A 20,500-nucleotide genomic window follows, 5' to 3' on the forward strand; every position below is an offset into this window, starting at 1 on the left:
TAACTAATGACAGCAATACTCCTTTTATTTGTGAGAGCAATGGGTGTTTGACATAGTCCAATGCATATGCAAGCCATGGCATAATCTGAAACCATAATTTCAGACATACTTTGGGTATTTATGTAAGTGGCATGAAGAAATTATGAGGGATAATCCACAAAACATACCTAATCACAGTTTCCTGACACTCAAAAGAAATGTCTGGAAAGAAAGGCAGCATGTTCATTGGAAAAATCAGGAAAAACTGAGGATTTTGAATCTGTGAAATTAGTGGTCACCATGACACTTGATATTTTGTCCGCCTGATCGATTAACAGTGTTAAAGTTGTAGAAAGGAAAGAGTGAAAGTACGCCCCCAGATGGCATTTCTATGACCATCACAAGTGTGAATATGAGCTGTCTCCCATTCCCCTTCTGGGAGCTATGTATATGGGTGGCAGCAATTATCGAAATTGAAGAAGAGTTAGTAGTATTGCAGAGTGTGGTTTTTTGTCCAGTTAGGCAAGGCCTGGAACTGTAACAGTAGTAAGCCAGTATCTCCATCCATTTACCTTAATTGATAGACCACCAAATAATGATTAAAATATTTCAATTTGTCCAGGCTGAAAAGTATGCAGACCTTTCATTTTTAATTGGGGAATATTGTTGGCTTTGAATTACAAGATATTGATTATCCACAGTAATTTAAGGAAAGGATTGAGGGGATAAATGAAAATGATGAATAATCAGATGCATATAAATTTCCCGGCAATTTTTGACTCATTTCCACTAGTATGCTGAACAGAATTCATGCCTGTAACTTTTGGTGACTCATTGTCTTTTTCATAATATTCTTAATCCAATAGTTCATCCTATTTACCCTTCTGAGAATATGCATGTACTGTATTTCTATGCTCATTAGATGCACTAGGGCATAAGAAACACTGTGATTTTTCAGGCTAGAATTTACAAAAATACTTTAAACAGACAAAAGATCAAAGTATTTTGATGTTAACACTTAATACAAGGAGATTGAATTGTTTCATTAAAAAATTAGCAGCTGCATGTATACCAACATTTATTCATAGTAGAGTCCCAGAAATTTGTCATCACTTGTGCGATATCATTTCCACAGTTATTTTTACTGAGGTTGTTGCTTTCCTCTTACCCAGTGTCATCTTTAATTCCATGTACCGCATTGCTAATTTTACATTTTCAAAAAGACGTTATGATAGTCTCACTTTTGGCTTTCCACCATGATGTTTTCAGTCACTAGACATTGGTCATTTCATTCTTCTCATCAATGTGACATAATGAGTAAGTGTCTTATAACCTTTCTTTCTTATTCAAATGGTAGTTTATGTGCAACAGTAGATCTGGTACATATGTGTTCTCTTCATAAATCTCTTATGCTATGAAATTCCAGATAAATTGGCAATAGACATACCTATCACTTATATACTTGCTTCAATTAAAATAGTTTTGTTGAAACAGTAATCCCATTCTTTCTGTGATTTATTATCCAGTTCTTAACATGGTCCTAAAGCTTTGGCCATTTAGGAGTGCATAATATGAATTTTTTACTCTTTTCTGAATTAACTAAATCTACCTTCTACTCCCTCTATTCTCGCATCATTTTCTCTCATTAGGAGGTGGGCCAAAACTTCTTTCGGCTGCCTTGTTGCCATGTTCTGAAGCATAATTCAAAAGTTAAAGTTTAAATGCAATAGTATACGGCAATCTTCTCTCTTAAGATCCAATGAAGTTATTATTATTGTAATTTTTTATGCAATGCTTATTTGCCTTATTATTTTGGTATTGTTAAAATGTTTATCAAAAGCAACCATTTTTATATATTTATGACACACTTATGATACTTAAGATTGAATGCCTTTGGCTTAGAGTTTATTGGGAGAGATACAATGTATGTATTTATTAGCAGAGGGGTTACAACTCCATTAGCCTAATGCATATAAATTTCGCAGCAGCACAATGTGTGAGATGTAACTAAATGAACTTTAGCAAATACACTAATGATTTACTTGGGAATTTTTTCAGAAGTACTTGCAAGAAAATATTAAAACTCTGTTGCTTACTGCTGACTCAAAACAGTGATATTATCAAAATTTGTAATTTAGGCAACCATTTCATATGCCTAATGTGGAAAAAATACCTAATAATAAGTATTTGTCCAGTAAATCTGCTTGCAATTATAGGTCACAGTTATACCCATTAACTCCTGGTCCATAAGATGTAGACTGAGTTTGGTGCACATATTGGAGTAAAAAAGTGTGTCTTATGGGAAGGGAAATGTAGTAGCTTAAATTACTTTTAGTTGCTGACATTTAGTTCCTATGCTCCATTATTATGTAAAAAATCAATGGTAAAGCTTTATATGCATATGATTTTATAATTCACAAAATTTGTGCTGAAGCTACTTTTCTCCCTTTAAAATAAATCTGACAGTGATTGTCTTAAGGCGATCATGAGTCTTCATGATGCTGCCTCTCAGTGCCTACTCTTTCCCTCCCACAATGAGTTAACGAGTGGAGGATATAGTAGCAGAAAAAGTGTCAATCTAGCTTTGATGGGTAGACATTGACTGAAGGTCCACTATGGAGAGCCTGTTAGAAGTCACATTGGTTGCAGCCTCTGATTCTCTCGGTCACTCCACACTCCCTTCCCACAAAGCTGTCCAATAAAGAACTGGCTTTTCTTATTTCCAAATATTTGGTGCAGGTAGCCACTATCTATGTTTTGATGCACAATATCATGCTTACATAATGAACATTCAATGTATGTCCTTCATTTTTTACAGATAACCATACACTCTGACCCTCACTCTTCTAAAATTGTTCTGTAGTAAACATAAATAAGATTGCTCAAACATCAGTTTAAGCTGCTTATGGAATCATAATAACACAAAGAAATATGGGCAAGTTTCAGCATTGAGGTCTCTTATTCAGTTTAAACAAATATTAACACTACCAATATCTAATTTCATTGTCATTTTTTCTTTACAAAATTATCCCTTTTTAAGTACATTCTCACCAAATTAGCCGTAATGGTAAAAAAGGCATTTCAATATAAGATGTATGTTTTTTTGGTTAATTATTAATGAAACATTTATATGCAATTATATATTTCATCATCCTTTCTGGAATAAATAGTTTTTTACCTTAGAAGTTAATGTCCTCAGTCTACTTATAGGTGATGTGAGTAAATTGTTCGAATGTGACGAAACAAAATTTTCTATCTGATCAAAGATCATTAGTCAGTAGCAATTTTGGCAGGATGAGAGGAGAGGGAATGCTTCTCATTAGGAGCATGAATTATTTCAATTATTTATCACATAAAGGGACATTTGGTAGTCAGAACTCTACTGTAAATCAAATTATTAATTTATTTACTGGAAAATATTACTAGTTGGCAGTTTGCCAGGTGGCATTATGCATTCAATTTACATCAATTCATAAAATTTACATTTTGTATGCATAACATCTGTGCAAAAAGTGTCACATACAGTGGAGCCTTGTGATAGAAGCATGATCCGTTCCGCTATCTCTGGAATGCAAATTAGATTTGTAGAAATAAACAAATTAAAATAATTAGTTTTTCTTTATGATACATGCCTAATTCTGTTTAGTAGAAAACTGTTGAGCTACATTTGTTTTTGCAGACTCTTCAAAATGTTGTGAAAATGCAACACGGTATTATCCTCGTATAAATTTGTAGTGTGCCTAACCACTGCTGTATTAAGGTGATGCTTCTAAATGTATGATGCAACAATTTCCCATGTTTTTAGCATTTCTCTTATCGGACCAGATGATTGTTGGGTGTGAAACACAATGCAACTCCATAAGCTCTTCAAGAGTCAGTTTTTTCTTGTTCTTGAGGATAGTACAAATCGTTAATTATGACCGGTTGTATGCGCATAATAGATCTGTTATGCTGACAGTATGTTCTCACCTTTGATTGATTTCTCTTTCCATTTCTGCGGTTATTTTTTTTCTCTTTTGACAGCAGCCGGCCCAATCCCCTCTAATTGTCACTCTTTATGCAAAATGTCGCTCACTAAGCAAGTTATTCATGGGCACAATATTTGTGCTCGTTATGGAAATTACTCGCTATACAAGGTGATTGTTTAGTGAAGTTCAACTGTATATGCAATTTTCATATACATTTTTTTTGCTTATTTTTTTAAATATTACTAGGGATCAAAACAATGAGGTTTTACTGAGTATCTTTATATCAACTTATTCTAATTTCTAAAAGAACTACCTGAGTTAAAAAGTGGTTCGATGAAAATCTGTTTTGAGTGAAAGTATGGATAAAATGAAATATGAAATAAAAAAATTAAATAAAAATCATCAAATATGAAATAAAATGGCTCTCTTCAATGGATAAAATAGGAGGGCCATTACGTTGTGTCATCCTCTGTTCCAATATCAATGCATTTCCACATTTACATGATACTCATTCAAAGGAATTTTTGTTGTCACTTTTCAATCGCTCTCATTACAGCTAACTATAAATGTTTAATGTAGTGCAATAAGAAGACAGTTCACCGATGAATTTTATTCCATATCCACGACCTAGTTTTTGACTGATTTGGTCATCATGAGGTGCCAAAATTTGTGTATTCCTAATTAGATGAGTTGCAGTTCACGTCATTGCCAAAATCATTGTAGAAGGCCTCATAATTTATGTTATTAGAATTCAAACAGGACCATTGAAATCATAATCAAATTATTGGCAAACAGGTTTATTTAATAACTTTTCTCCGAGTTCTCTGACTCTGAGGTTAATAGGTGTGTAGAATTTTAATACATCCTGTGAAGTGTAATTTAAACAATGGGTATCCCATTAAAACTTATTGGAAACTATTTTAATTGCCTCAAAAAGTGCAATCAAAATCTATACTGAAGGATAATTCTTGCTTGCTTGAAAATGGTCGCATGGTTTCTTTAATTCTGTTATCACTTTTCTCTTTCTTTTTTATTCAGAAGGAGGAAGTCCTGTTGGTGGTGATGAGATGGGTGGTGGTTTGGATGCCCCTGACATCAGCTCTCTTGGTAGTGATAATGTCGATCCGACTGATGATTTAGTGCCATCACTTCAGGTATGTACAGTATTAACATAGACACAATCCAGTAAAATCTCTATTTGACAAGCATTAAGAAAACAAGAACAACAAAACTCATAACTATGGTTCTGGCTTTGGTGGCAAGAACTCCTTTACTTGAATACAACAAGTTCTTTCATTAAATGTATATTTTATATATGATTTAATCATCATCAAATGGTTCAAATTTCTGTGCTTCTCGATTTATAAGTCCCCAAGCTAGTTCAGAACCTTGAAAAGAGATTCTTGCTACTATCATGGAGACAGCTGTAGAAAGTTTGCACTGTGTGATTCTCTGTTTTGTGAATATTGCTGGACACTGTTTCTCTCCAAGACCCAAAGAGCAATGACATGAACATGAAAAATGTTAACATTTTGCGAGCATTATGCAGTGAGATGTGATTGTGGAAAGTAATGTATGTACTCGAGAAGTAATTCAGTAATTCAAATAATTTGATATTTTGAATGCTCTTTATTGTTATCAGTCTCATCCATTGTATTTTATTATGTGGCTGTAGTGGGTTTTTATCTAGCTAAACTAGTATTGTCTGCAATCCATATGTATAAAATGTCCTGAAAGATATTCACAGAAGGCTGGGGTAGTCCCTGAAAATATGATGGGTGTCAGTCTAATATTTATCCCATAATTTTTCATTCTAGCTAAGTGAGGAGTTTTCAAGTGAAATTCTGGATGATGTACAATCCTTGATCAACCCAAGTAAACAGGATAATGCTTTGACGTGGCTCTAATGAAGACAGAGAGTTGACTGAGAAGAAAGCAGCTTTTTCCTTGAAGGCTGAAAGAATTAAAGGAAAGTGAAGTGTGAACTTTATTTCCCAGCCAGTATATTTTGAATGTTTCATGGGCTATCCTTTTGGTGTGTTGTGAAACATTACAAAATGTACAGGGAATATGTCCCAGAATTAGGTAATCAACAAGATGTCATGCAGGCATAGAATTTTATATGCCCTCAATCAATTGTGATGGACTTGAAAGTTGTACCTAAATCATGCTCAAGTGGAATGATTGAGAGCTAAAAATGAATGGCTAACGAAGCATCATGCAACAAGCATGAATAAGTTTTTTTGTGCAGCTGATTTATAGGATGCAAGGGTACCTCACATGAATGTCGTAGCCAAGGTTGTGCTTGAAGACAATTGGTGAATGAGAATAGTAAGTGCCAAGTGGAATTCTCCAATAAATCCCACAGGATTTCTATTTTTTTGTTTTGTGGGAGGGAAGGAAGGCTATGAATAAACAGAATAACTAGTTACATGGAGGAAGAAGAGATGATTTTTTGTGAGCAGTTGTCTAAGAACTGTACGAATTAACTCTTAAGAGGGTCTCTGCTACTGTGAAATGGGAAATATTGGATTTCAGGGCTTTAAAAAAGTGGTTTTCAAAAATATCTCAAATTGGTAATGAAAAATGTTGCTGTTTTTGACTCTTTTTCTTTAAAAACAGAAAGTTCTGTGCTGTGCAGATTTCCTCCAATTTCATCCGCCCTGGACATATTCTTGGACAGAATTCATTACTGGTAAGATTATGGAGGTCAGGATATGGGGCCACTTTCCTCTCCTTAGTAATTCCTCCATAACCGTGGGCTTGATGACATTGAGCCCTCTAGACAGTGATATGGTGGAGAGTTTGTTTGCAGGAATGGTTGTGGTTGCTCTAGCTCTAAATACTTTAGAGAGGAGAAGAGTCTTCTTTTTGTTTTTATTATTTCATCCTAAAGCATCGGAGAACTGATCTTTTGATGTGCTCCTAGGAGTGGGTCCTACATATATCAGGTAAACTTAAACAATTATCAATAATATCATTTTGAGTGAGTAGTAAACTAAAAAGTTAGTTTGGTTAATGATCTTTACATTTTCATGCATAGGATAAAGGAGCAACATGCATTATTTAATATAATGATTATGTTATACTCACCATTATGCATCAAAGTTTTGACATCGCTCTATAGACAAATTAATAAAGTATCAGATTATCCCCAGTTATTTCTATTTTTGGTATGTGAAAGTGTGGTGTGAAGAATTTCTTGTTTGAAAAATTTTTGTATTGAAAGTTAGTGTTAATAGATTGATAGAAAAAATTGATTTGAAAGTGTTATCTGAATTGTCACTTACATTTAATATTACATTTGTTGTAACATTTGCAAAAGATAAATAGGCTAACTGGTACTCATCCCAAGATTTATGCTTGATATGATTAAATATAAATCAGTTTATGTAGATATATAAAACATTAAATATAGAAAGATAGAGCATTTAGGGATTCATTGTGTGGCATTGAAATTTGATGCTATTGGAAGAAATTAAGTATAATTTTTGTATTGAATATTTTCAAATTTTAAATCCGAATGTGGGTATTCTGTAAAGCAATAGGTCTACAACTGGGAACAATCTGTACTTGATAATTTGTGCACCTCTTGGCAGATGTAATTTTCTTATTATGTTACCCTGAGCCATATTGTATGTTGACATTACCAATTTTTATCAATTGTTTTTTCAAATATGGCTGTTTAATAACTTACCAATTTAATGGGTATTTCTCATATCCTCCTCAAGTGCATTACATGATTCAGTATACATATTTATATATTAATGGTTTTATTTTTGGTTAAAAGTTGTGTTCTATTACTGTTCAGAATTCTTTAGTTATTATATTGACATTTTGAAGGTGGATATTGTTTTGTCACTTAAAAAATTTATCATGGTTGTTGATGAGCATGGGGATATATTCCCATTATACTTAAAGTTATATATTTACAATAGATATATTTTCAGGGGAGAATTTTTGAAATTTTTATCATTTGTATGTAAAGAAACTGAGTAATTATATTCTCCTATTGGTAGACATGATTTCTATATTGTTTGTCAACCTCAATGTTAAATTCATATCAGGACTGACATTGAAGCAGGAGGAATATATGCTTTAGTGAACTCTACCCATTCTAGAGTAAGAAAAATCAAATCACTTGATAATGACGGGCGAGGCTAGGTATTGATTTGAAATTTAATCACTTGGTATTTTCCAACTCCTATTCCTAATGAAAATGGACAAACATCATTAAAATTTTTCTCTGGTGCTTGAGGAAGAATTTATTGGGAATTTCTGTAGAGAAATACAGCTATGCTTAAAACGATTGTGATGCTTCTTGATGCTAAACATGAGTACACCTTTGTTGTTCTAAACATCCTACATGCATGATGAATATGCTGAAAATAGAAAATCTGTTGGCTATACAGTTTTTTGTTTGGCAATTAGCAATAAGATTATTGGAATCATTGGGGTGGTTCAATTTTTCGGAACTGTATATTATAACAATCCAAATATATCTTTAAAGATGTTGAACACATTTTTCCGTCCCACATGAATATGCCTTGACCTCAAATGAACTGGAATTTCAATGCAAGATAAATATGACTGGATTTAATTGATCATTTATAAGGCATTAAACTTTTTACTAGCCAACTATTTTGCTACCCCTTTTATTTCGTAGTTGTAGCCAAAGAAAAATACCTTGGTTCAAATTGTCATTTTTGTATAATGTACATTGAAATGTACTGCGTATAGTATTCCTCAAAATAGTTAGCTATTTTTTAAAGCATTATACATTAAATGATCAGACTTAAAATATCTGTTTGATTGCAGTGTTTTTGAGCATCCAAAGTTTGCAAATGGCTCCAACTCTCTCATTAGCCCTTCAAAAATCTAGGGATGTGAAGTTTAAAATGTAGGACAAAACTCAAATCTTACTTTCTCATTAAACTCAGCTGGAAACTTGCAAGAACTTCCCAGGTGCTCTTTGCACAGGGTACTCTCTAAACAGTAGACAGAGTATTTTGTTCTTGTTTAGGAAGCCACTTCTTTCAGAAGCTTGTGTCAACTCCATTGGTATGTGGACTTTTTGCTCCAAGCTTGCCTCTAAAGGAGATACTATCCATATAATTACTCCTTGTGTGTAGGTTGCTGGCATTTGATTCTTGATGTAGGCATGAACCAGATAATATTCACTCATCAAATCTGTGGTAGTTCCTGTGAAATTTTTTTAAAATGGATTCTAAAATCAGTAGAACTGCATTGACAATTGACTTTTCATTCATTTCACTTTCAAACTATTAGACAAAATAGCTTGACACCAAAATAATTGTCTCGAATGTGTTATCAATACAAGGAATTTTCACTATCACATGACCTTAAATATATCTGTACTAATCAGCCACATCAAAAATCTTCTAAGTCTTCAACAGCAATGGAACTTGAAAATTAAGCTTCTGAAAATTAAGTTGTGTCATTTCTTAGTTTATTGTTAATGACAACTGAAGTGGCATGAAATTCATGGTAGTTTTGAGTTTTCAAAGCTGTAAAAACATGTACATATTGAACACTCTTCCTTTAAATGTTTGAAGGGTAAAAATGGTCATTTTTTGCTAGTATTTTTATAATTGAAGTAAGGTAGTTGAAGTGTAATATTCAGAAAGATTGCTCATGTTGTTAAGTCTGCATTTTAATAAGAAATATTGTATATAAAATCCTTGAATACCCTGACCAAAAGTGTTACAATCATGCCATTAATCGTGATACCAGGTGTGCCTTCATGAAATGACGTATCATTAAGTGCTCTTGGTAGTGGCCTGGTCAAAGCTCTTGTGACTTGAGCGCTGTGTAATAGTGGGTGCTTAGAAGAGAATACATTTTCTTCACAATTACTATGATGGTGTCCATTGTCAGTAGGAACTTAGTCCATTGTAGTTGTGGTGCCTTAATTTTAGGTATAAAAGTTTTAAAATGTGAATGGGCTAAGGAAAACTGCATAAATGGCTGATGTGTATTTTTTGTGTTGGTGATAAGGCATTTGTGAGTTAATGTTTGAGAAGAATCATCATGTTATTGTGCCAATATCACCTGATGCAAGTTTTTTTATTGCTCTTGACTGTGCCTTGTGTTGTTTAAAATCTACGCAAGTGTTGTATTATTGTTTAAGTAAAAGAAAGGAGGCAGTGGTTGTTTTGTAATTTGGTTAAATTATATACATATGGCAAAATGTGGAAATTTTGTTTGCAATGAAAAATATTTTAGTAATAATGTGAACTTTAAGAACTAATATTTTTTTTAGACTTGTATCTTGTGTAGTATACTCTGTGGGTGTCGGGTTTTGATCTCCATATTTTCAAATATTTGACAATATTTCTTAAGGAATTAAGCAAATATCAATGTGGCAATCATTAAAAACTGATATTCCGCCCTTTGCCATGGTTTTCATATCATCAACTCTCTATAAGAATAGATATGCAATATTTAGTGCCAGGTTTTTATATTGCAGTTTCTACATTGTCATGTAGGATATAATTTTAATTGATTTTAAGTATATTTTATACTATTAGGTCCATTAAGCATAAACATGGATTTCCACATGTTAAAATTGTAATGTACCATTGTACTTGTTAGTTGGACCATCACACTAGCGTGTATATTCACTTTGCATAATGGCATTGTTGGCACATTTTCATTCTGTAATTGCATTCCAGTGCTCTCATGGAACCAAAGTGCATGCGTTTTCAACTATTTTTTATCTTTGTTTTCACTTTATACCTGTTATTCAAACCAATACTCCCAAACATCCATTCCTTTTATTGTTTTTGTGCAAATTAAATGTTTCTTCGGTGATTAATTATACCCACTAAAAGTTTTTACATCTAAATGTAGAATGAGGGTTTATTGTTGTATATTATGGCATACCTTTTTATCCTCTTCCTAAATAAATATCCTTGAGGCACCTTTTGAGACATCTATACATTGGACAGGAACACAATAAGTAACTTGTTTTAACCTTGGATATTTGTGGCATTTTGGTTTGAAACTTGATTCCTTTAGAAATGTGCAAAAACATCGTCTGTTAATGATGAAAGTGCGTACATTGTCACTTTTCTTGAAAGTTTGAATTTTCATTTAAGTGTATTTAATTGAAGACCTGTTGCTGCCAACATGTATTATGCACATTACTTGAACATGCCAATGTGTAAATGCACGCTAGTGTGAATGGGCCATGATATTCATATCTCATCAACTCATCAATTGTGTGATTACCTATACCCTCTAAAGGTACGTGGGTGCCTCTGTAAATACATGTATTATTTCATCAATGGGACATTAATTACTTCCCATACAACTACTCTTGGCAGCGGAGCGATATTATTTAAGCAACTCATAAATGCATCAGAGATTTAATTGAGTACAATATATTAACACTTTAAATGAGCCTATTATCATTATTGTACTCTTCTCTCTCTATCTCTCTCTCTCTACCGGTATTTTGTATGTAAATACAAATAAAAATGATGTATTAAGTCTTTGGTGTTTCATTTTATCTTAGATCACCATATTTATAATTTTAACTCCAATAAATGCTGTGCATGATTTTATTCTCAGAATATTTAACAAGTCCTAGGTCTTGGAAATAATACAAGAAAGCCATGGGCCTCTGGGAATGATTTTCAGATCCTTAACTATACACCTACCTTCAGGGAATTTGAAATTCAAATGATACATATATCACTTTCAATATAGACGTACTAATTATGCAGCAGGTGTTTTTGAAACTGGAATATCAATAGCTTAAAGCTAAATATACTACCTGCAAACAAAGAAGTATTCAGTGAAAATTTTCATTTTTTCTGGATACCAGTCCAGTTAATTTTCAGTTGTAGGTTAATTTGTTAGTAATTGATTTTTATATATTGGTGGGACACACAGTTAAGTGCTCACTTAAGCTTTTACTATAGTGGCAAGAAAATACCTAATTACCTTATTTGACATATAAAATGTGCCTTTTTTCCAAAACTAGGGTTTAAGAAATTACCTGCCTCTTATATGTAAAGGTTCAAACTCCATAGGTTAATGTTCAACACTAAATGTTATTTTTACCCCTTATGGTCACTACTACCAATTTTACTTCATTATATTTTTCTTAATTATAATATTTATTATTTAATTGAAGATGTTGTAATTGGGATTGCAATTATTAATCTCATTGCTACTATGTGACATTAATATTGTGTTGCTTCTACGATCTCAAATGAGGCAAGTAAGATATCGAAACTGATCACAGTTTATCACAACTGATCATAAAAAACAGCATGTTTTCTTCTTACAAAGTGGAATTATTTTTTATAATTACCTGTGCCTTCATATAGACTATTATAAAATTTTTATTGTGTGGGCCCTACTGAAATTAATGTCCTTGTTGCATGCCATCAAATACAATATGCAACAGAAGGAATATATTTGTTTTATGCACTTGCTCACTCTCAAAATTAAGAGTGATCATTCATCATCGCAATGCTTGCATGATATGAAGAATCCATCTCTGCATTGCTCAGAATCGAGTGGTTTCTGGTCTTTGCCACTATCGGGCACATGACAACAAATGAGCCTATCAGCTGTAAGAGTCCTGTCAATAAAGTTGATTTCAATTGAAATTCCCATGTATTTTGGGTAAAGTTCACTTTAAAGGCTTGGCTACAGGTTTAAAAATAAGCTTGCATATTAATTGTTGTAATGAAATAACTTTTTACTGGGCCATTCCTCTTTTTCTTTTACTACCTTCATCCCCAGTTGTCATTCCCCTTAGTCAGCACTGCTCAGCTTATTTACTACTAATTTATGTTATAGTATCAAACCAGCAGAATTATGCAATAACACATCCTATCTCTACTAATTAGTTTTCATAGGCCTTTACACTTCCGGGATAATCCTTTGAGAAAGTATCAATATCAGGAAGACCTGAAAGAGGTTGGCGGACTTATGAATCCTGGCTGTAGCCAAGTCCTTCAGAAGAGGTGATAGGGATTTAGATCTTTCATTTTTAAATTTTGTCCAGTTCACGTGCGGTATGATATGTTTACAAACTTGATTTTCCCCTTTATTTCGATTAATGTATGAATTTAAGTATTTCATTCAGGTAATTCTGTTCTATGTTCCCTCAAAAATGGAGACGAGTCATACTGGTCTCTTTCAATTGGCCGAATTTCCATTCTATTTTATGTTTTATCAACCCATGTGACGATTGAATTAAAAATTGTATATCTTGGAAATTTAGACTCGGTGTCCGCGTTGATGTTGAATCTTTATCTCCCTATATTCGGATACCTTGAGCAGTAATTTTCATTATGAAAGTAGATGTGAAGATGGAGAAAGCCTGTGTTGTGCATCTCACTTCCTGAGCTGTATGTACGCATGATTGTCCTTCATCTATGATTTCCTTAAGAGCGTTTATCATATGAATTTCAGCATGTGCTTGATGAAAATATTGATACGATAGCTGAATTCGTATGGCGGAAAATATTAAGTGAATTGCTAGAGGTTTTCCAAGCCATTCTTTATTATAGTTTTCCTAAACTAGGGAGCAATTTAATGTATTGAAATAGCTATATTTTATCTTTCATTAAGTTATTAAAAATACTGCCGTGATCGGCACGATTTAAATAACGCGGGCAACTAATTAAAATATTCATCTACACAAATGTTGATGAACAAATTTCATTAGTTTATATAGTTGCATGAGTGATGGTAAGGTAATTCGATATTATAGATACGTGCAAAATTACAAATTGAACGAAACCCAATGAGCAAGATGGAACAAGAACTTGTATAAACAAAACTTGGCATATCTCGCAATGCGATGTTCCTATTTTACCGCATCCGAAGGATTTAAATTCCTCGTTAGAATAAAGTCATATAAAGGGAAGACCTATTGAGTGTGGTACATTTTGTTCTTGTAGTGGTTGATGTTTATTATAGCCCTTTTTTGAAAGTTAAATTTCATTGAGCGCTTAACGTTTAGATGCCCTTTTCTTGAATTGAATAGCACGTTTATCATTGTGCACAATGCCTTATGAGGTGCACGTAATTTCAACTGGTTACTCCAATGATAGTGAAGGCTGTATGTATGCCAATAGTACGTGTACCTTGCTGATTGGGAGAAATAATATTGTCGTCGATACTCTAAATCCTTGGTCTAAGGACGTTTTAATTGCTGGTAATGAGCTCATGACATGTTTTGAGCAACAGTGGCACAATTCGTTTCATGCTTATGTCCTCCTAATATCGCTTTTTCCAGGTTTGGAAAAACATGGCTTATCCTGTGATGATATAAATTTCCTCGTATGTACTCATGGCCATTCAGACCATGTGGGAAATAATAATCTATTCCTACGAGCCAAACACGTAGTTGGATATGATATTTCATTTGAAAACTGCTTTTACGAGCACGATTTTAAGAATGGTAAAATGTTATGTTTCTGAATAAGATTGGTGTGCTTATTAGTGTGCGGCTATTCATTTGACCGTTTTAACTTTCCACCCTAGGAAAACCATATGTGATTGATGATGACGTACAAGTTATATCAACCCCGGGTCACACACATGCGGATGTTTCTGTAATTGTTCAATCTCAAAAACATGGAGTGGTAGCAGTAACAGGTAAGGGTTTATATGAGGCAATTAATATGGTTGTAGCTTCTTTGCCTCTTGTGAAGGGTTAAATAACGGCATGAATCTGTTAATCAATCCTTTATTTAGTCTAATTTTGTTAATGACTAACTGATGAGGTTGCCAACTAACTCAAATAGTTGGGAAATGAATATTTCCTTGGTCTTCTATCACGTTCTAAGTCCGAGCAAATGAACCCATATTTTTAGAATATCTTACATTAGTCAGAAGTTATCCATACCCTTTTCTTAATGATTGCACCCTGAAATTTTTACTTTGCCTTTGAGTATTTTATTTGAAGCACATAATTAAAAATTTAACTATATTCTAGATCTTAAGTCTCCATAAAAGCAATGAAAGATATTCTCAATCTTTAACCAGCAATTTTATTACATTTCTCACCAGCCATTCAGTCTAAAATTGTTTTTGCTTCAAGTATCTGGTTTAAACTGACATTTCAGGCAGTGAGAATTTGGTGACATCTGACAGAACATTGAATAAGACATCCAGTAGCTCCCCTTTTGTTTTCAATACTCTGCTCACCTGTGTATAATGAAAGAAAACACCCTGAGACAACACACAGGAAATACCCTTCAATTTGTCATCTCCTTTAGTTTCTCACCTTAAATAATCACACGTTGAATGAGTAAAAGATGATTTGGGAGATATGCCAAGTTCAAACCACAATCCTTCAAGAGGAGACTGTTAAATCATTAAAAATGAGGGCTGATGAAAATATACTAAGACCATTATGTATTAAATAGAAATTTAGGAGTTCATATTTTGTCTGGCCTCTTTGTTAAAGTTATATTTAATATTTTATGGCATCACCTAATATCAGTTCTAAAAATATGCTATTCAGTTATTTAGGAGGAAATGTGATGAAGATGATACCCTATGTTTTTCATTGGAAAAAGAGTGGAAGTAGGATTTTATTTATTTTAAGCTCAGTAATATCAGGGTAAAAAGAAACTTTACATGTCCACCATAAATATTTAATATTTCACGACCATGGTTTCGATGATGGTTCAACTGATGATGATGCACAGCATCGAAACCTTGGTTGTGAAATATTAAATATTTATGGTGGAAATTCAAAGTTTCTTTTTGCCCTCATAATGAAGGAATGCCACAAAGTTAAACCTAAAACTGTTATGTTTACTCGGTAATATCATTTCATATAGAGGCGTGGAAGACTGCATTTTTTATGAAATCGTAACTAATTATCAAAACCATATCAAACCAAAAATATATTCATCTTGAAGTATGTAAGATTTTTCATGTACTTCATTTGCCATCTTGTTTTGATGTGGTTAACTGTGAATGTTATGGTAAAAGTTATCGTGTCATGCTTCTTATTGTCCACCTAGACCACTCATTCGGTAAATTCTTAAAATAATTTAATTATTAATCTTCTTGATATCCTCCTTTGAATTTGGTTGTGCTTTTTTGAACATTTTTGTTTTTCAACGGCATGTTTTCCTTTGTAGTAAATGTAATACGGCACTTTGAAGAGGATGGCAAATAAAAATATTAGCCATGAAAATTGAAATTTTTCACTTAAAGGCTCTCAATTTCAATTCAAAATCCTCACCCATGTAATCAGATCACAGCAATCAATCTAATTGTTGGTTTGATAGGTGAGGATAGACTTCATTGAAACACTAAGCCTGAAAGCATGTGGAAGTCTTACATCAGAGTAGGGAAACACTCCATGCGGTTCAATGCAACAATTTCAGAGTGTAAAAATCATTTGCCTTGACTGGGATCCCAGTCAAGGCGAATGATTTTTACACTCTGAAATTGTTGCATTGAAATGCACATTAGCGGTTGACTCCGTTAAAAGTTACTGTTGCGGCATCTCCCGCAGTTTCTTTGGAACTCCATGCAGTTCCTATCCCTTGTGCTCTGTGGTTTCCCAGAAAGATCTGTTACCCAAAAAGTCGCACACTTCAGTGAGGCTAAGGTTCCCAGAGACATCAATTAGATTGAACACAGTCCCTTCAGTCTGTACCAGCACTCTACCCACTAGACCACCATGCCCCCAATCATGTAACACATGACACAGCAAATTATTAGTGGAATAAAAAGGCAGTCTGTGATCAGCGTGAGATTTCTCTCTCCGACGTTAATATTTTTATTTATTAATATCAAATCTGTGAATTTCAATTTGATTAAATGTGATTGCAGTCTGTATTCTCCCCTATTTCTCCTTTTTTTCCACAATTGAAAAAATATCCAGTGATCATTGAATTGTTATTGTTCTATTCTTGTGAGAAATTAACATACCTCGGTGACTTATGTCAGTTATAATTTCAATTTTTTCCCAGGAGACTTATTTGAGAGGGAAGAAGACTTGATTAATCCTTCAATTTGGCAAGTTAGTGGAGGCAGTGAGCAGCCTAAAATTCAGGAAAGCTACAGAGCCAAAATTATAAAGCTTGCTGATTATATTATTCCTGGCCATGGACCTATGTTTAAAGTGACTGAGAAAATGAAAAACCACATCAAGTGAGCATGAGGTTCTGAAAAATGCATTAGAATCTAAACAGAAAATGCATGACACCTGTGTGTTGATTGGAATTTTAGAATGTATTTACAACTGCCCCCTCAAATCTCAAAAACAAACCTATTTAATGCTACAAAAAAGCGAATGGTTGTCACAACAGTATTTTATTACATTACGTACAAAGTTGAGTGACACAGTAGAGGTGGTTTATTAATGAGAAGGTTGTATTTGTTTCCTTTTGATGTAGAGGAATAATTATTTTATTTCTTTGAATTTTAAGTTGCTCTCTAAAGATACTATATTACTGACATTATCAACAAATTCAATAGACAATTCTCCTGAACTTCCAACTGCTATTGAGAAAAAAATATCAAACAGGAAGTGCAGACCCCAGGATAGAAGCCCTGATGACACTGAAGGAAATTTGACTGCATATGATGAATTTCAAAATATTAGTGGTTTTTTTTAGAAAAGAGCTGGTTACAGTGAACTTGTTCTAGTGATTTTGTCCAAGTTGAAATTAAGATAAAAATTGTCTTAAATTTCATATTTGTTGTCAAGGAAATTCGGTATTAATTATACTTCACAGAAAATGGAAGATATTTATTATTCTTCTGGAATTCATGCTGAGAAAAAATAAAGATTGTGCCTCTCAAGATGTTGAACACCTGTTTTTTATGTATTGTTCCTTCCTACCTACCTGTATCTACCTCTACCTTTATTGTGAATAATGATAGACTTGTTGCTGTCACTTTTACAACTTAAACAAAAATTATACTCTTAAGAATCAAAAGATAGAAAAAAGTATCTATATTTGCCTACCTTACCTATGTGATGTTAAAAGGGTGACATCTTGAACATCATCATCTGATGAAGAATTAAATATGGGTTTGCACTGATTTGATTGCCTAGAGAACGATTTTGAACTCTGATCCTAAGTATAGGTTTGCAAAAAGTGACAAATATATATTAAGATGAGGTGGCTACTTCAAAGAGGTTGTTGTTACAGGTGTAATTGTCAAATTCAAAGAAACTGCAGGGAATGCCGCTACAGTAACGTTTAGCGGAGTCATCCCAAAATTTCAAAGTGTAAGATGATTCCTCAGTAGCTTAACTGTCTAAAGCATTCGGCCAGATATTGGGGGATCCAGGTTCAAATCCTGGTCAAGGCAAATGATTTTTACACTTTGAAAATTGTTGCATTGCTGGTGTAATTGTGCTGTATATGATAAAGGCATTGAATGAATTATTCCTAACTTTCAATAATGTTGTGTATTAGTGTTTTGTAGGTATGCATTAATGAAGGAAAATGTCTTTTAGTGTTCTTTTATTGCTTCTTTTTTATTCTCAGCGAAAGTTTTCTGTGGAAATACTGAGATAGAGAATAATTAATTCTGTACATAAACCATGATTTGACTTTATTATGGTGGAATAATTTTGTTATTGAATAGGCAACTCAGGTCTAAACTTACGTATTTCTGCATTTAATTAATTTTGGCATTTGGACAGATTTGGTTTTTAGCTTTAAGTATGCTTATTGCTAGTCACATAAATATTTATTGGAGTTTTCAATTGCCTCTTTTTTTATTCGTACATTTTAAAAATGTTTAACTCCAATGCACTGTACAAATCAATATCTTTAAATTGGTTCCAATACAGTAAATGTCATAATCATAGTTCTCTATGTTTCTTATATGTCATCATACATTGTAAATTTTAAGTATATTTGTATGTATATTTGTGTGTTGGAAATTTCACCTCTGATTGTAAAGTCTCACTATCAAAATAAAAACTATGTACCAGTAAATTAGTAATATGCTAGTAAATTGTGCTATGTGTAAAAAATGATCATGGTGTTTTTAAGCAACTGATTTCCAATTTTTTGGTCAATAAATACTTGATAATCTACACTTTTGTGCTACCCACGAGTGCTATATTAAATTAACTTTTTTTTTACATTTTGCTTGGTGTATTATTTATTTAATGGAATATTCACCAACCCTAGAAGTGGTGGGGTAATTATCTCACCTACCAAACTATTGGTTGGGAGTTCATTGCCCACCTTGGTGAGTTTTTTTCTACCTTGGGCATGGTTGTTTGTAATTGTCATCAATGTTATGTTTAGGGATTGAGTCATGCTAAATTTAATTTAATTTATTTATTTTGAAACATTATTCACATACAGCAGTAATGCCAATTTACAGTGAAAAATATAACAAACATGAAAGAGGACAAAATACAGCAACAGCATAACAATAAGCAACGACAACCGAACATGGACGGGAAAAATTTAATTTGTTGAAATTGGGATAGGGCTTGGGTGGTGAAATTGTTGCATGATAAATTAAAACGATCAACAATGTTAGGCAGTGAATTTAGAAGGGAGGAGAGGCAAAATAAAGGTGAACGCTTGGTGAGAGATATTCTAGGAATATGCAGAGTAGGGTGTGGGTGGATCGAGTTGGTATCCTGAAGTTGAATAGAGAGAGCAGTTCAGGGCAATCAATATTCAAGTTTAGGGTGTTGTGGAGGAGTTTTAAATCAGCTTTAAGTCTGCGGTTTTGGGGACTAGAAATGGATAAAGAAGGCAGAGCAGCATTTTAGGACATATTGCGGAAATAATTAATAATGACTCCCAAGGTTTTCAGGTTGCTACTGCAACAATCCATTCAGCTAGGCATAATTTTGCTGGCCTGCATAGCTGCATCTTCAGGTATGAAATGATTTTTTTAGAGATTCTGGGTGCTATATAGAGGATTCTTCATTTATTCTGGATTGACTGGAGAGATAATCATGTCATCATCATAATGTTGCCACAAAAGCCTTCATTACAAATTTAATAATGGATGTTATGACTAAACCATCCTACTAGCTTTTGAGCATAAACCAGCATTTGAAACCATGTCAGCTGACTTTAAAACATTACCTCAGCAAGTTAACTTCGCCTTGCAAAGTCAACCCAGAAGCTTTTTTCGTTAGCTTCAATGTCCCCCATGGATGCCATCAAGTGCTTCAAACCCTGCTATGATAGTAATCTCTTGATTACTAACGACCATGGATTTATTCATGTTTGTGCATGTTTTAATTTATCATATCTTTGAGAACAAAGCTTTGGGGCAGTTGCTGCTAAATGTTTATTTGTATAGTACCAGTAAGTCCTGGTGATTTGGTGAATAAATCAGTTTGAATACCACTGGTAGCTTTCCTACCTTGACTAACACTGTCATGATATCTTAAGTTCTGATGGTTTAATTAGTTGTTTGCTCCTTTTATTATTATTTGGTTGTGTACCATTTAAGGTAGGTTTTGGTTGGACACTGTCCGTGCATAACTACATTTCTTAGCCTTGCCTAATAAGACAAAACCTGGAACCCTACAATACATTTAT

The 20,500-nt window shown here is 33.4% G+C and overlaps 2 protein-coding genes across 3 annotated transcripts in view; both read left to right on the forward strand.

Annotated features, from left to right (window-relative positions):
* The window catches only part of yki (Transcriptional coactivator yki), a 126,500-nt gene extending 115,047 nt beyond the window's left edge, over nt 1–11,453 (forward strand). For both annotated transcript variants that reach the window (XM_071585400.1, XM_071585401.1), the window contains exons 6-7: nt 4,986–5,101; nt 5,765–11,453. In XM_071585400.1, coding sequence (XP_071441501.1) covers nt 4,986–5,101; nt 5,765–5,854 — 206 coding nt within the window. In that variant the 3' untranslated portion in view covers nt 5,855–11,453. The remainder of the gene's footprint in view (nt 1–4,985; nt 5,102–5,764) is intronic.
* Nucleotides 11,454–13,823: 2,370 nt separating this feature from the next.
* Nucleotides 13,824–19,001, forward strand: LOC139687567 (metallo-beta-lactamase domain-containing protein 1). Its single transcript, XM_071584777.1, has 5 exons — nt 13,824–13,875; nt 13,981–14,151; nt 14,233–14,397; nt 14,481–14,594; nt 16,934–19,001. The coding sequence occupies exons 2-5, from the start codon at nt 14,001–14,003 to the stop codon at nt 17,116–17,118; spliced, it is 615 nt and encodes a 204-aa protein (XP_071440878.1). The 5' UTR covers nt 13,824–13,875; nt 13,981–14,000; the 3' UTR covers nt 17,119–19,001.
* Nucleotides 19,002–20,500: the final 1,499 nt, after the last annotated feature.

Source organism: Hetaerina americana, unplaced genomic scaffold (assembly GCF_022747635.1).
Source record: "Hetaerina americana unplaced genomic scaffold, ioHetAmer1.1.p SCAF_2, whole genome shotgun sequence".
Lineage (NCBI taxonomy): Eukaryota > Metazoa > Arthropoda > Insecta > Odonata > Calopterygidae > Hetaerina > Hetaerina americana.